The sequence below is a fragment of the Gallinula chloropus genome (genome assembly GCF_964237585.1).
Source record: "Gallinula chloropus genome assembly, chromosome: 20".
Lineage (NCBI taxonomy): Eukaryota > Metazoa > Chordata > Aves > Gruiformes > Rallidae > Gallinula > Gallinula chloropus.
The window spans coordinates 1748519-1766105 of record NC_140105.1 but is presented as its reverse complement, the minus strand read 5'-3'; the positions used below and the strand labels follow the sequence as shown (position 1 = coordinate 1766105).

Sequence of the window (17587 nt, the reverse complement as noted above, 5' to 3'; positions counted from 1 at the left end):
ACAGCTGATGGCCACAGCACCTCTGTCCATCTCAGAGGAACGTACAACACCTTCTCTTTTCCCCTCCTCTAATTCCTCTTTTTATTTTTTTAAAAAGGAGATTTTGCAGTTATCTTTAGCTAGCAGAAGGGTGTGTTGGGGCCAAAGCAGCAGCTGGGCCTCCTGTGCCAGCCTGGGCTGACTGGTGACAGGGAGCCCTGACAGCTCAGCCCTGTGAGGAGGAGAAGGGCTCCTGGAGGCAGCACCAGGGAAGTGCTGGGGGAAAGGGGCAGACACTGCTGCTCCTCCCAGGGCTAATGGAGCTTTAGACAACCTTCAATACAGGGCAAACCAGCAGTCTGTTCACTACATGACCACCACACATCCTATCTCTCATGGCTTCTTACACAGCCCTTCCCACCCTTTGCACCACTGACTTCAGCGTTGCTACAGGATCCGTGGTGCCTTCTCTCTGCTGCCCCTTCCTTCTCTTGCTTCTCTCTGGTTTTCCCTCTTTCAGAATTTCGTTTCCCACTCTGTTCCCACACACAGGCCTGGAGAACACCCCCCAACAGCTACAGGTTTGGCTCCAATACCCTGGGTGCCACACCTTTACACGGAGAAAGGTGACCCAAAGTGTGAGACGTGCAGGATGCCACAGCAGGTACTGGGCAACTGGGACAGCGGGAGGAGCTGATCCAAAGAGGGGGAGTCATGGGGAGACCATGGATGACAAGAAGGAAGTCCTGGGAGCAGAGCTATGGGAGGATAACAGTCTGCAGGAGAAAGGCAGCTTTATGGGGAGCTTCATAGAGAGCAAGGTGTTATTAAACCCAGCAAGCCAAGCAGTGGGCAAGCCTCAATGGAAAGATCCAAGCAGGGCAGTGACTTCTGTAAGACACATGCAAAAAAGGAGCCTATACCCCACTGATGATTAATTGCTCATTGGGATGAGAAGACTGGAAGAGAGTTTGATGGTTTGGTAACGTGGCCATTGGCAAGGTGTGAGTGTATGTTAGCAAGTGACTGCCATGAGTCCTCCCACCAGTGCTGAGGACACACACAGGGACGTGCTGCTGTGCCCCCAACACCTGTGTCTTTTTGTAAGGGAAACTCTTTTTAAAAAAAAAATTAAAAAGCTTCAACAACTGAGAACTGAAAACACGTAAAGTTCATAAAATCCTCACTGCTGAGGTAGTACTCCCCTCACCTCCCAAAAACCAGCTTTCCAGTGGACGAGTTTTCCCTCCCAGCCCCACACTTGAAGGGCTGTTGGATAAGCATGAGATGGGGCACACACAGGAATGTGGCACTGGAGACTTCCCATGCTGAAGGCTGCCTGAAACTACTCCATGTAGGACCTGCCAATGGGCCTGCCCTCCACAAAGCCCATCCTTTAAAAATGTCACTTACCACCCAGCATCCAGAACACCTCATGGGGCTGAGTTTAACAGTTCAACACAAAGTCTGTAAGTATGTGCTTATTTTAAACGTGACCCCCCTGGTTTCCTTGTGCATCCCCAGCTCCCATGCCTGGAGAAACACTGAAGTAACATTCCCTGCCAGCCACCTCTCCACCCCTCCTCCTGCTGCACAGTTCTTTGGCTGAGGCACTTTGAGATGTGTAGTTTGTCCTACATCTTCCCAATTTCTTGACCAAAACCATCCCCTGACAGCTGACCTTGGTTTTCTGGACATAATCCTGATAATCGCCCACATCTGAGACTAGATAGATGGTTTCCACCTCATCTTCACTGGCATCCTCAGTCTCCCTGGTGCTGCCCTAACACAGCCCAAATTCTCCTTCACCTTGCACCACAAATCAAGCTGTTTGTTCCACTTTTTTCTTGAATCTCAGGAGCTGTAATATGGCATGTGGCTGGCTGCCTACTTACCCAAAAATAATCACAGTAGCTCCACTCCGAAGGTTTCAGCAACTGCTGCTCAGGCATTACGTCAGGGTGGGGGAAAGTCACACAGTTTATCTGTAAAAAAAAGGCAAAAGAGAGTTAGAAGGTAATAAAATTTAGCTGTTGGTGAGAAATAAGCAAATGGAAGGTTATATACAGGCACTTCCAATCAGAAAAATTCACAGTGAATCTTTGTCAGCGAAGAAAAATTTGCTGTTGCATGGAAACAGCAACTAAGAATTCACAGAGAGCTTCTCTGAGCAAGCAGGAGTGGCATCTCAGAGGAAAATGAACTACCCATTTCACAAGAGCTGCTTGATTTGGAAAGCTCCATGCAGGGAATTCTCCCAGATCCCAGGGTAAAAATCCTGACGTGGAGCACCCCCAGCAGCCCCCAACACAAGGAACACTGAGCAGCAGAGAGCACCAAATGCACTTAGCTCATCAGGAAATCTTGGCTGTGTTAGTCTCTTACAAGATTACCAAAAAATGTGTTATTTCTTCAGTGTACAGCCCTTCCATCTGCCCCAGAAACCTTTCCAGATGAAAGTGATGCTCCCTGCAAAAAGGAATGGGGCTCTCTAAAGCCAGCCAGCCTCCAGCACACAAACCCCACCACCCTTTGAGGGATGGGACTCATTGTGCTGTGTTAAAGGCATTAAAAAGTTACCAGTGCTCACCCAGTTATCACCCTGGAACATGTACCCTGATAAAAGCACAGTGGGAGTGAAGAGCTCCTGCAGAACGTGCTGCCCAACAGCTCAGGACACAGTTAACCTTCCACAGAGCTCGCTGCCAGCACACCAGGGTAAACCATTGCAGCCCCTCTTTGTACCCCAAGGGAGCTTGTGCTTCAATCCAAGGACCAACAGAAACTGGGGGTGGAAGACTTACAGATGTAACTCTATGGGCTTGGGGGTTTTGGGATGGGTTAATGTTCACAGTGAATCCAAAACAACAGCTCTGCAGGCAGGGCTGGTGCAGCTGTGCACAGCCCCCAGGCAGTGCTGACCGGCGTTCCGAGCATCGGAAAGGATGCAGCAAAGTGCTGCCAAGTGCTGACACAGTGCAAACCCTGCACACAAAGCCTTTAGCTGAACCAACACTTCCTACAGTCCCACACCGGCTCTGCTGCTGCCTGACCGTGCTGTGGTTTCAGTGGCTGGCCTGTGTGTGATGCCAGAGCTTTCTCCACAGAAGAAACGCTCTGTCCAAAGCTTGCCAAGTCTATTCCAAAGCGTGCTGAGGACCCTCTACCTGTGGTGTCTGGCGTTGTCAACCCAGACAGATCCTACACCGTGCATCTTCCCAGCAGGCTTCACTCTGATTTCAGGAGGTTGGAGACCAGGGCTCTCGCTCCACCATGAGTCCTCAGGCTGGGTGAGCCTGCAGAGCCAAAGGCAGCCTCTAACCAGTACATGGTCCCAGCTACAGGCAAGAGGAGCTGCTGAGAACGCTTCCCCATCAGAAGTGCCACGCATCAGGAGCTATAAAACACCAGCCCAGTTCGGAGCAGGATGGCCACACAACAAAGATGCTGGTGTTTCTGCCTGCTGAAGCACCCTGCACCCCCAGGCACCAGGGGACCTGCTAGGTGACACCCCAGTGTAGTCACACTCAGCTGGGCTGAGTTTAGAGGGGACACTGCTCTAACTGCATCCCTGACAGCACGTCAGGCTGCCTGCAAGGTCCAAATTCAAACAGCAGCACACACCATGGCAGTGCTGATGTCTTTCAACTCACTATCCAACAAGGCCCACACAAAAACATGCAGAAGCTGACTGCTGCAGCTGTAATTACCATTAAGAAACAAATTACAATGTATATCTCAGCTAATTATGGAGTCCCAGAACTTTAAGAGAAAACCAGGCGTTATGACCCACGTTACAGGCTCCACTGGGGCAGCCAAGGTGATAAACACCTCACCACTGTATTCAACTATAAAAACAATGGCTGTTGTCAGCTTGCAACATCAGTGACAAGACATCAGCAGCAGAGACTCTGAGAACAAGCTAAGCCAGCACGGAAGGGCCATGTGAGAGGGTCGCTGGGCCAGAGGAAGGTGCACAGCCAGAGATGGGCTTGGTAAAACACAGCAACAGCAAAGCTGGGCAGGGGGGGACAGACAAGCAACAAACACTGACCACCCTGCTGCTACCAAACTCAATAAATAGATTAAAATACTTCTGCCTGTTATGAGCAAAAGCCATTACACTCTTACCAGCTAACTATTCCAGCTCACATTTCACACGAGTACACGAGCAGTGATGGCAAAATGAGCTGCTTACTTTGTAGGTGACCACTGACTATGCCTGAGATGTGAAGGGGTGCTGGAAGGAGAGTCCCAGGGAGGGAGGTGAGCCCAGGGGATTTGCACAACTGCTGTGTGCACTGGAGCAAGAAGCTCTGTTGGGCCAGGCATGTACATTCAGCTTGTGGATTTCAAAGTCCTCTGGAGGCTTTGAAGTTGGGAGCAGCACTCCCCAGTAAACAAGATGCTGACAAGCAACACGAGTAAAACAAGGATGAACTTGATCAAGGTTTAACCAACTACATGTTTATTACATGAGGCATTATAGAAATGAACTAGCAGACCACAGGTGAGCCAAGGGACTAAAGCAGGGCAACGTTCTTGTTCTTCAACTTGAAAACATGTGTAATTGTTCCTGGTTCGTGCAGGCTCCCAGCACCGCTGACACAGCACAGTGGTGCTGCATGGCCTCACTCAGGATGTGCTTCACCATTTCCGCTGAGAACTGAAGTACAATGGCCAACTCCACTAGAAGTAAGGGCTCTGCCTGCCAAACAGGACTGTTCGGGCAAAACAGCTAAATGCAGAGGCAGGGGGGAATCTCAGAAGAGCCTAGGCACAAAGGCTGGGGCAGTTTTAACTCCACCTGGACAGGGAAGCTCAGGAATGCTTAGACTGTGTCCAGGTAGCTTCAATGTGATGAGTTTGCACGTGGTTTTAGTGCTGGCAGGGTTATGCTGCAGCTGTGGTATGATGGAAAGGGAAGAAGTGATCACTGAAGCCCTGACTGTTACCCAAGTGGGTCAATACACCTCCAGTTTCAGAGGGAAGATTCTGCTGGAGGTGTCTGGGAGTCTCTTGGTTTGGTCTGTCTGTAGAGAGGTCCAGAGAGGATTTGGGCAGTGCCTGACAAAGCAGGCTGCTTCCAACAGTTTCTGCCAGGCTGAACATGCAACCCTGTGCTGTGTTCATCACGTTGTGTCGGATGCAGAGCAGCGTGACAGAAAATAGGAAGGTGCTGCTCGTGACCTGCCCCTCTCCCACCTGCAGCACACCTCCACTCCTGTGCCCAGCACAGGCGATACGAATGGCAGGTCACAGAATCACAGGGGTTGGAAGGGACCTCCAGAGCTCATCAGGTCCAACCCCCTGCCAGAGCAGCTCCCCAGCTCATACTGCACAGGTCAGTGTCCAGACGGGGCTGGAATATCCCCAGAGATGGAGACTCCACACCCCCTGGGCAGCCTATTCCAGTCGTGCAGGATCTCGACATGGTACCAGTGCATTCTTCAAAAGAAGCCCGAGACAGGGGGCTTCTATCTAGGTTTTCTAAGGGAAAGACAGGTTTCTTGCTCTTCAAGTGGAACACAGCTCTGTCCTTGAGTTGATACCCCACTGTACCTCTCCCATTTAACTCTCCCTCATCTACAGCTTCAGCTTGCGCAGATAACTCATGGCCAGAGAGAAAGGTCTTCCCGAATCAGACAGCAAACCATCTAGCCTAAAATTAATGAGTATGTGTTCAAACTCACTGCAAAATCACGGCAGACTGCAGATCACAGACCTACACTGCTGCTTCCCAAGTGAGCATCAATAATTTGTGCAAGCAGCAGTTTCGTAACAGCCTCTGATGTAACCCAGCAGGGGTTTCCCTTCCAAAGAAAACAGACATCCCAGTGCTGGTAACATCTCTTTACCACACAGAAAAAGAACCCTTTTGTCTTGCTGGGGAGTATATACAGGAGACACACTCCAGCTCCCACCTGCCTTGAGGATTTTGAGAAGCTGTGCTCCTAAATGTGTCTCTGGATGTAGAGGAGGCAGGTGTATTCCTAGGAAGATGGGAACAAACTCCCACTTCTCTGCTGGAAGTGGTGAAAGAGAGAGAGATGGACTTCAGCTGCTATCCAGGGTGGACATCACTTGATGTCCAGAGGTTGTGTTTCACTGGATTTCAGCTTGGAGGGAGGTCTGCTGGACTGAGAGCTCCAGAGTTAATCACCAAACTCCCCTCTCCAGGAAGAGGTTCTGCCTGAGCACTGCAACAGACCGAGAAAAACCATCTGACAGCAGGCTAAGGATGTGCCCCGCAGCCCTGTTAACCAGAACATCCCAATGCAGCTGGAATGGTGCTGAACAAATATAACCTCCTAGGAGACAAGGGGAAAATGTACTTTGCTTCACAGTTTACACTGTGTATGAGGACGTTGTTTTTCACAATGCTTCCTTGATGCAGCCAATGGCTGGGAGCAATCAGCTGTTAAAATTAGCTTTTTTTGTCTGTCTGATGCATCACACTTGAACGCTTTGGGCTTCTGGCTGGAGAAACACACCCAGTGACCCTGACATAAGGCAAAACACCTTCTTGCTTTGCAGACACTACCAGACAACACATGGGCAAAGAAGTAGGAAGATGAAAACCACCCTCAGTAACAGCTCAAGTCCTCACCTGTGTAAGCAGCGAGTGTTTCCAATGCACAAGTGCTCTCACTCTCACACTACACCCTGCAAACCACCTTGCAACCGTGTCTAGACCCTGTGGACACACTGCTCAGCCCTTGGTTTGCTCCTGCCCCTCTGACTCAGAAGCAGGCAGCTGCATTAGGTGGGACACAGCCCCATCCCCAGCACCCACTGCCCCGTGGGCTCTGCAGCTGATGACCTGGGGCACCTGCAAATCTACCCAACCAACAGATTCCTACTTGCATCATGACATCCAGCCTTCCCAACACGGTTTTAATCTGGTTCTGACAACCAAGTACACTGTTGAAAACTGTACCTACATGGCAGTGACTGACCTGCACTGCAGAGACAGATGGGTGTTCTCCTTCTGAGCCCTGGACCCTGTCACCAGAAACCCAGGGAATCATGCCCACTGATGGACAGCCCATCAGACCACATGTGATAATGTACACAGCAACCTCCTCCTGGCAGAAACACTTAACAATCACGTACAACATGAAATTACTCCTTTTGTTCTCAGGGATTTCACACCCTGCCAAAGCTTGCAGCTTTAAGCGTGTTCACTGCCTCCCCTTTATCACTGCAATTCACTTATCTGCTAATTTACCTTCATTATTTCCTCTTAAATCAAGCCTTCTATTCCCAGCCACTTTCATTAACCTATTTTGATTTTCTTCCTGTTCTCACACATCTGTCCCACACTGAAGAGTCCAGAAGTGCAAACTGTGCTCCAGATGAGGTCACCAGGCACACAAGAGATAGCAATGTCTGTAAACACCATACCGAGAGCATCTTAACTGAGCCAGCTACATTTAATTACTGATATTAAGTGCACACGTAAGATCGACCTCACACCGAATCTGAAGCCTTTGCCTGTACTTCCCATGAGAAACCTTCACTCGGCCATTCTGGCACAGCCAAATTCCTCCTGACACCGGTCCGGGAAAGCAGCGCTCTGCCCTGGCAGGGCAGCTATCCCTCCCAGCAGCCGGCTGCACGTCCCGCTGCCTCTGCAAACACTGAGGCCGTCGGGGTGAGGGTGGGATACCCCGTGAGGAAGTTTCTCCTGGACACCCGGTTGGCAGCCAGCACCTCTGCAGCCCGTGTGCCCTCCCGGAGCCACCCGAAACAAAGGCAAACGATGCTGCTGCCCAGGTCGGGGATCCCGAAGCCTCCCGGGCTCTGACTTACTGGCGTTTCAACACTACAACTGCCCGTCCAGGAGGCTCAGCCCGCCCGCCGCCCCGCTGGCCGGAGTCCCCGCCGCCCCGCCGGACTCACCGTCAGGCTGCTCTCCTTGCTCTGCCGCCTCGGCGCCGCCGGGGACCCCGGGGTCTGTGGAGACAAGCGGGGAGCATCGTCACGGCCGCTCTCGGAGCCCAGCATGGCGGGCGCGTCCGCGCGGGGAGGGCGCTAGTCGGACCCCATGGCCCGGCGCCTCGGCTCGGCTGGGCTCAGCTCGTCCGGGCTCGGCTCCCGCAAAGCCGCCTCCTCCCGCCGCCGCTGCTGAACTGCGCGGCCAACGCCGGGCCACGCCGGGCGGCGGAGCTCGTTCCCAGCCGGGCGAGGCGGCCGCCAGCCCCACCGCCCGCCTGCTGCGCCGTCGGAGCGGCCGCGGCCCGGGGCTCCGCCTCTCGCCCCCGTCGGGCCGGAGCGGATGACGCGGGCTGCTGGCTCGGGGGCGGCGGGAGCCGCTCCGCAGCGTGGGGGTCCGCACCCGGGGACAGCCGCTGGGCCGCACGCCGGGTGCCCCTGCCCGGGCGGAGCAGCGCGCTGGCGTTGGGCCGCAGCCCGGGACTCGCGTACCACGCACCGGGCGGCAGCAGCAGCACCGTGGCCACGCCGAACGCACGGGGCTCCCCACGGGCCGGTGCTGCCGGTGTCCCGCCTGGGCCGCGCTGCTGCCGCCGCTGCCTTCAGTGGGGGCTGTGACCACCTAAGCGGGCAGCCCTGAGCTGCTCTCTAGGAAGCCGTGCCCAAGGCCTGGCGCCGTGCCCAGCTCACTACAGCTCCTCATTGTGCTCAGCTGTGGCTTCTTCCCCCTTGACCCGTTTCCAAGAAACGCGGCCGAGTTTGCCCGAGGGAGCTCGCCGGCGTTTGTTTGCACGGTGGCTTCTGCCCAGGTCTAAGAAAGCATCCTGGAGGATGCCTGGAAGCTGCTCTGCCACGGTGGGACACTGTCCGTGACAAGGACAGTCAAGGCAGAGCAGCTTGGCATGGCCCAATGTGAGACTTTGAGGGTGTAGAGAGCAGCTCCCTGCAACCAACAGTTGATGGGCAGATGTTTTCCTTACTAAGGACTCTTCTGCAGGTCAGCCACAGGTCCCAGGACAAGCAGGCTCCCAGGGGGACAGCGGCACAAGCTGGTCTCAGAACCAGGGGTACCAGCAGCTGGTTACAGATCCAAAATGAGTTGTAGGATCAAAGCAGGAATGGAGCCAGGGCTGCAATTTGGAAAAACCCCTCATAAAGGAGCAGTGGAAAGAAAGTCTCAGGGAGGCTGCTGAAGTTCCTGAAGTTAATGAAAGGGATTTTTGTCAGTCGTGAGGGTTGAGTTGGCTGAGCAAACCAGGCCATGGTGATGGGCTGCCTGTGTATCTCAGATGGGAATTTGACCAAAAAGATGGCTATAAACATGAGTCAGGCTCAGCACCATGAAATCTGAAAGTACTAAGTGTTGTAACAAAGGAAGTTCGGGGGGGGTCATTTAATCTGACCTGCATGTCAAGCCCCCTGTAAAAATACTCTGAATCAGATACCCTGAGTAATTAGGGTTGTTGCACAAGGATTAACACAGTTTTTTTAAAAAATAAGTCCAGCCTGCAAGTTTATCTAAGTTCTCTGAGGGACTCGACAGCAGAGCTGTGGACAGGGCTGTCAGTTAATGCACCACATCAGCTTCTGAACCACTTTTGCCCCCAGGCTGTGCAAGCAGCTCAGAGAAGTGTCAGCACAGCACAGTTAAGTGCAAGATGTTTGATGTGGAAGGAACAGGGAGTCCAAAGTGTGGGGCAGTATCACAGGGAATGCTGTGAATCCAGTGGTGGGCAAGCTAAACCCAAAATTCTGAGTTAGCTGACACAGACCCATGAGGGTGAAGGCTGAAGGCTGCTACCTAGAAGGCAGGAGGAGAGAAAGTGGGTTGAGGCAAAGAGGGACAGTCTGTAGACAACACAAAATTCAGACAAAGAAATAAGGAGCACGAGAGGGATGCTGAGAGCAACGGGCAGCCTGGGCTGGCATGCTAACAGCACACACACCAAACGTGTTTTTCACTGGAAGTATTTAGTTGAGCTGCAGAAGAACCTACCAGTTACTACAGAAGTGAAACAGAGAACTTGGATCACATACCACTGGGTGAAAACCAGCAGGCAGGGGAGCACACCCCTGTGGGAGTGCAGCCCAGAGAGCCAAGAGCTTCAGGGGAGGAGCTGGAAGAGGGTCCCAGTGCTGCATCTCTGGGGAAAACTCTCCCAGGGATGTGAAGTGGTGCAAGAAGAAGTGCAGGGGTGTTTATTGAAAATTTGGACAAACAGGCAGAGAGGAACAGCTGTCCACAAGTCAGTGACTTGAACACAAGCCCAGGGACGGGGTGGAGGGGGGTGATATGGGTGAAGCACGGGCTATATAAGGCACAAAGGAGGGTCTGTGGAAGGACATGCAGGGATGGATGAAGTCATTGAGAAAAAAGCTTCAGACAAATTCTTTGTGAATACTGTCTTTGGGAGGGAAGGCAGGAAAATACAGTGATAGACAGACAGATGTGTGAGACTAGAGAGAGGACTGTACTGGAGACAGGCTGGGGCTTCAGGCTGGAGTGGCAGGAAAATGTGGAGGGTTGTTAACAGAGCCTGAAGTGGCTTGGTGGATCTTGCAGAAAGGAGTTAATGAGACCAAAAAAAAAATTCCTAAGTATCTTTTGTACTGCTTTACCAGCTGGACACAAAGACTATTCTAGATGCAACATGTGTCTGAGCTGACAGCTTCTAAAAGAAAATGCCTCTTCATCTCCTCCTCTGGGTAATTTCCTGAACTACTTAAGTTGAGACCAATTTATTCTTGGATACCAGTGTTTGAGTTTTCCCCAGGACTTACCTGAGGGTCCCCACTGGCTTTTCGGAGGCTCATATGACCAGAGTCGAGCTGGTGTGCTGGGGTCCCAGAGATGTGGTAGCCATTCACTGTAAGGACAGATTGAGAGTTAGCAGGCTTGCTGCTGGTGGCAAATAACAATTGCATATTTTAAAAACTAATCACTTAATTGATTATACAGACAGAAATCCTGGTGCCTGTTTTAAGTCACCAGTGCTCACTGCCTCCAGCCCAAGAAACCACAGATGCTTTTCCTCGTGCCAGCAGGCTGGTGATGGGATGTGGTAGAGCCAACCATAAAGACCCCAGAACTACAATCTGCAGCAGCTCAGCCCTTGGGTCCAGTCCACCCTTAGGATCTTGCTTCAGGCTCTTACCAGGAGTTACTGAGCTGCCTCCATCTGCCCCCATCTCCAGGGAAGGAGCCACCTCAGGTCTGAGCCCACAGTTCAGACAGCAGGCAAGAAGGTGAATCAGAAGGGAAATGCCCACCACGTTTACTCTGCTACACTTCACAAACAGAATCACAGAATCGTAGGGGTGGGAAGGGCCCTCCAGAGCCCATGGGGTCCAACCCCCTGCCAGAGCAGGGTCCCTGGGACAGGTCACACAGGGCGGTGTCCAGACGGGGCTGGAATCTCTCCAGAGAAGGAGACTCCACACCCCCTGGGCAGCCTGTCCCAGGGCTCCCTCACCCTCACTGGGAAGAAGTTCTTCCCCATATTGGTCTGGAACTCCCTGTGCTCCAACTTGAGCCCATCGCCCCTTGTCCTGTCCCCACAGACACTGAGCAGAGGCTGCTCATGTCCCCCTGTGTCCCACCCGTTAGATATTGATACCCATTGATCAGATCCCCTCTCAGGCTTCTTTTCTCCAGGCTGAACAGCCCCAGCTCACTCAGCCTTTCCTTGCAGGGGAGATGCTCCAGGCCCTTCATCCCATTCATAGCCTCCTCTGGACTCTCTCCAGGAGATCCCTGGCTGTTTTATCCCAGGGAGCCCAGCACTGGACACAACACTCTAGGTGGGGCCTGACCAGGACAGAGGGATAGGACCAGGGCACTTCCCATAGCCATGTACATTAAATACACACCACATGTAAACAGCATTGTCCTTGGCTTTGCTGAGCTGTGGAGCAGCAGATGCAGCTCAGACACAGCCTCCAACAGTACCTGCAGCGCTCTTCTGTGAGGCAGGGCTCTTCGGGGTCCCAGGCACGCTGCTTGGCCGCTCCCAAGTCGTTTCTGTCGAAGGAAGCATCAGTGTAAGGGTGATGGAGGCCTTGCAACACACTGGAGTTCTGTCTTACACACACACAAGTGGGTCTGTCCCTCAGTGTTCATGAACCAGGTTCTCACCCTGTGAGGACCTTCCTGCACGCTGCACCTCCCATCTCTTTCTGCTGTTGCTTCCCAGCCCCTCAGCCACAGAATCATAGAATGGTCAGGGTTGGAAGGGACCCCAAGGGTCCCAGAGCTCCAACCCCCTGCCACAGGCAGGGACACCAACCTCCAGGCCTGGAGCTACACAAGGTTGCCCAGGGCCCCATCCAACCTGGCCCTGAACACCCCCAGGGATGGGGCACCCACCCCCTCTCTGGGCAGCCTGTTCCAGCCCCTCACCACTGTCTCTGCAAAGAGCTTCCCCCTAATATCTAATGTAAACCTTCCTTCCTTTAGCTTTAATCCACTCCCAGCCATGGGTGGGATGGGTGGAAGAGGCAGGCAGGGATGGGTGGAAGCAGCAAGCTGCTGCACTGGTTCTTCCAGCACAGGTCTGCCCCTGGCTGTGCTCACAAGAAAGCAGGGGTACAGCTGCAGGCACAGGTCACCGCCCCTAAGCTGCTGGCACTGTCTGAGCTGCATAGGCAGCATTCCCAGGTGTGTTAAATCCAGCCCAGCCTGGCTCCTGCCTGCAGCACACACACACACCAACCACAGCACCTGCAGCACAGCCAGTCGTGGTCTTAACCCCAGAAAGGAGGACTGGACAGTGCCAGTGCCTCTGTCCCTGCTTTCCATATGTAAAGTTTAAGTGAATGACTCAAAGATGTGGTTTTAGTGACATATACACAGGCCACAGCATCTTTTTTTCCCCCTCAAAACCCCTTATTTTCCTGGCAAATGTCCTGGTTTCCACCAGCACCTGGGACAGGCACACGCATGTTTTGATTCTCCAGAGGCTGCTGCTGCAGTTTCCTCTGGACTGCAACCACTCTGCTCTTTTTTTCTCAGCGAATGGAAAATGTTTTGACCACCTGCTAAATGCAGAAGGTGACTCTGTAAAAGTTGCAAACAGCAGCTGGTGAAATGAGAACAGCAGCTTCTGCATGGGTCTGGCTAGAGAACCCAACCAGGGTTCCTTTGGTACCGAATCAGGTAACGCTGCCAGTGGGGAATAGGGAAACAAAGCAAGTCAGTGTGATGAAGACAAAGGACAACTCTGGGAATTTTTACTAAAATCCCAACCAACTGACATCTAACCCAGCCTGAAATCCTGGGTCTCGATATTCTGGGTGAATGTGGCCAAGCAGCAAAGGGCAGGAGAGGCTGAGCCAGGGCAGGGGCTGGGGGTCAGCATTTCGGACAGGGCACACAGTGCCTCCTGTCCTGGCTGGGCGCTTGTCTGAGCTCCAAGAACCATAGAATCACAGAATCAGGGGTTGGAAGGGACCTCGAGACATCATCGGGTCCAGCCCCCTGCCAGAGCAGGGGTTTAGCCCCATTTATTCTGAGCTCGAGAGCAAAAAATAACCCCATTCCTGTGCAGAGAACAGGGATGCTTTAGGCAGCCGGGCAGGGATGGAAGGAGCCTCCCAGGCCTGCACTGCTGTCGTGCCATCTAGTGGGAGCAGCCCCGATTGCCAGGGTAGCACCGCACCATCCCAGAGTGCTGGGCAGCTCCATCGGGATGAGAAGGGAACAGGGATGGGGGGGTGTGTGTGTGTGTGTGACTCACAACTAAACCAAACTAGAAAATGCTTGATGAGACTATCAGCCACAGAGTCACAGAATCACAAGGGTGGAAAAGGCTTTAAGATCATCAAGTCCAACCATTCCCATCCTAAGCTAAACCAGCTCCCTGAGCACCTCATCTCCCCTCTGTTAAACACACCCAGGGGGGTGACTCAGCCCCTCCCTGGGCAGCCTGTGCCACAGCCCCACAACTCTGCCAGGGAAGAACTTTTCCCTCCCAGCTGAGCTGACCCTGCCCTGGGGCAGCTTGAGCCCATTGCCCCTTGTCCCATCTCCTGTCCCCTGGCTGAAGAGACCATCGCCCACCTCTCTGCACCCTCCTGGCAGGGCAGGGGAGGTGGGGAGAAGGTCTCCCCTCAGCCTCCTCTTCTCCAGGCTGAACACCCCCAGCTCCCTCACTGAGGCTGTCACACAGCTTTGATCCATGGTCCCAGAACAGTGCCACAGAGAAAGGCACAATCCAAGAGGTCTTGAAGCCTTCAGTCCATGTGTTGAGGGTAGATGTGCTTGCTGCTACCTCAGCAGTGTGGGAAGAACTGCTGACAACAGTCCTTGATCTTTCAGAATGAAGCTGGGACCTGTATCACATCCCTCCTTTTGCAAACACTGTGCAACAAAAGGAGTCCCTTCACTGCAGGCTCAGTGGTGATAATGCTATTTCCAGCACTTTCCAAGACATAGTTTGCTTTTCTAGGTTTTAGGCCACTTTATCAGGACAGGTTTCTGTACCACCCTTTAGCTGGGGCACCCAGGATCAGAGGGAAATCAGCACTAAAAGCTTTAGCTGTCAGAGAAAAAGCCATGTAATAAAAATGCTTGACCATCTCGTAGGTGTCTCCACAGATGACTCTGGATTTCAGCTGCAGGTCATAAGTTTACTTGGAGTAAGTGTTGACCATAGCTGGTGAGATGTGAAAGAAAAACCTCAACCCACAGACTAAATCCTTCAGAGCTCCTTAACTGGTTCAGAGATGGAAAAGTAACAGGCAGAGGAACTCCTTAAGGTTATATTCCTTTGGGTCAGGCACCTACTTCAGAACAGGAACTGACAGCAAGTGGTGAACTTCCTCAGTGCTTTCCAGCTCTGCAGTGCTGGTTGTCTTCAAGGAGACGGCCCCTTTAATGCCTCTGGCTTTGTGGAGCCCCAGGCTGACATGTGCACCCTGGCTCCCAGGGAGGAAGAAAGGTATGCTGGGCAGGAACTCCAGGAATTCCAGGAACATCAGTCTAGCTGAACCACTGGGTCATTTCTCTCAGAGAAATGGCATGCCTGCAGCTCACTTTGAGGTTGGTTTCCAACCAAGCAAAGATAAAATCTTTTGTTTATTCTCTGAAAATAGATTTGGTGAAGTTTAGAGGTAAAGTTATAAAAAGACCAACTGTTCCCAACAGCCTCAGTGCCACCCTTAGCCAGGTTCCTTCCAGGCTGAGCTTGTGCTGCAAGATAGATCTCACGTGCATTTCCTTTACTGGCTTGGCCACTCTCAGTGCCCTTCCCCACTCACAACAGCATCAATGAAAATGCAAGTATCACTGTGTGATCACAGGGCAAAAAATTCTCCTCCTTAGTCTTTTGTCATCCTCCAATTACCCCCTGAAATGCAGCGTTACTAGAGCTGCTTTCATACTGCTGATTAAAGTCTAGCTTACGATGGTACAGCAGGGAGGTTTCAGAGCACTTCCCAATTTAATTCTTTTTATATGTTTACAATCCTTAAAAATTATGTGTCTTAGGACAGAATGGTTGAGCTTGCAACATAGTAATGTCAGGGTGCTCCCAGCTCTGGCATTGCATGGCAGCTATGAGACATTAAATGCAGTGCAGGGTAGATTTTAGGGTGGGGAACCTCAAACACACAGAGGTCCCTTTGAGTTTCCATGGATATTCTTTGACCCAGCGAGCATCCTGATGACAAAGGTGTCACATACAAGATGACCACAACCACTGTGACCATCTCTTATTTGCCCATGTTGTGCCAGGCATCAACAGCCTTCAGACCAGGCACGAGGAGGATGAAGACTGGTGGCTTCCAGATATGTATTCCAATGGGGCTTTGACATGTAACCACTCAGACTGGGATGCTTTAGCAGATACTGGTTTGGTGCCCTGGAAAATTTTCTTGCAAGATGAAGACAGCACTGTGCTGGATGGAAAGAACTCAGCTGCTCATGAGCCATAGGGTGTTTAAGATCCCTATCACTGGATTTGAGAGGGGAATGCAGTGTGTTTATGGCACTGAGCTTCAGCAGTTGGTTGGGTGCTAGCTAGAAAAGCAGGACCTGTTGTTTCTGCCCTTCCTGGGCTCAGCAGGCAGGCTGCAGTAGGTGCACAGCTGTATCAGGGACTTGAGTGGAGAGTAAAGGTGGAGGAAAGTGTGCCTAGGAAGACAAAACAGAAGAGCTGGCAGGGGGTACCAGGAGGATACTCAGTCATGCACATTTCTTCATGCAGCTTAAGAAATCCTAAAACCCTGAAGTGCTGGACTTGAGATTCAGGGAAATGACCACTTGTGGTTACACCTTTCAGGGCTGCCTGAAAGTCCATGCTCCAGAGCTTGCTGTTGCAGGTAACACTTTACTAACGATGTTTGTAGCAATGAGACTATATGGACCTTAATTAGGATCAAGATAACATGAAAGTGGAATTCCTGCTTTCCAGGAGACAGAAAACTCTTCAGTAAATGGGAAAGACTTAACACAACAGACAGGAAAAACCTGGAAATGAGGACACACCATGTAAGGCTGACCTCAGCTGAGAATGAGAGATTGCAGATAGCCACATGCACACTGTGTCGCAAGGACGTGTCATCTTTAACGTGATGGACAAGGTGGCTGGAGAGCTATTGTTTGACTAATGCCAGAGGTATTACAGCTGCAGCACAGCAGAGTTCCTTCAGCATAATCAAATATTTTCCTGCTGAATCTCCCACCCACGCAGAGCTGTAAACCACTCCCAAAGACACTGAGCAACCATATGGTTAACCACGTAGTAGCTGTGCACTCTGGGCACGTGGTACCTTTGAACTTGGTGTGGTGGTGTGATCCTAGGGTTCCCCTTTCAGGAGGCACACCAAGGCCACCCCTGCTGAGCAGCTGTGTGCTTTTACAGCCCAGGTTACGTGCAGCATCATCTGCTTTGCCAGCACTGTTCAGTCAGTGTCTCACAGCAGTCTCACATCTGAAAAGGGCAGTCACGGGATGAGATTGCTCATCCCAGTTTCCTTAAAGATGGGTAAGTGAACACAAGATGTGTTTAAGAGGCTACATGAAGCACACAGTTATTTACACTTTTCAGAGATCACATCACACCTCCACCCTCCCACCCTGACTGCTTCTCACCTTCCCTACCCTGTATCTTTCCATCCTCCCCCACCACGTGTGCCTGGGCTCACGTCCCCTCTCACAGTCACAACACAGAACTACAATCATTACTGATAAGAAGTGTCACACTGGACAATTAGTTCAGAAATGCACATTTCTTTCAGATGGTGCCAATTTAGTCCTGGGAAAGGGGATGCTCAGCCCCAGTAAACTGCGTGGGGCTGCCAGCAGCCCTGCCTGCCTGAACTGAGGATGCAGCACTGCAAAGAAATGCAGGTAGGGGCCAGCAGTGCTGTGTTGTTTGCTGTGGGCCCTGAAAATGCCAGTTAAAAGCTTGCAGCAAACCTCCCACAACAGCAGTAAGTAACCACACTGACTTCACAGGGATGATCAGGTAGGAGATGTCCAGGGCAGAAATTATTGTACCTTACCCACACTTCCCTCCAAAAGACACAGAAGTTGCCCAGATGTGCTTTGGCTTGAATGTCAATGTCAGCACTCTGTCTTCTCCATCTCCCAGACAGGGTTTCTTCCCATTCACAGCCTCCCATCAGCTCATATCCATGAAAGGTTTTGAAAGCTTCACACACAGTGATT

General features: G+C 52.0%; 1 protein-coding gene across 2 annotated transcripts in view; it reads right to left on the bottom strand.

The window, feature by feature from the left end:
- GAS7 (growth arrest specific 7) overlaps positions 1-17587 on the bottom strand; it is a gene marked incomplete at both ends in the record, with an annotated part of 68454 nt that overhangs the window by 14694 nt on the left and 36173 nt on the right. The window contains 4 exons of one of the 2 annotated variants that reach the window (XM_084273494.1): positions 1875-1964; positions 7885-7938; positions 10699-10784; positions 11867-11938. In XM_084273494.1, coding sequence (XP_084129620.1) covers positions 1875-1964; positions 7885-7938; positions 10699-10784; positions 11867-11938 — 302 coding nt within the window. The remainder of the gene's footprint in view (positions 1-1874; positions 1965-7884; positions 7939-10698; positions 10785-11866; positions 11939-17587) is intronic. The other variant, XM_084273495.1, reaches the window with a different exon arrangement.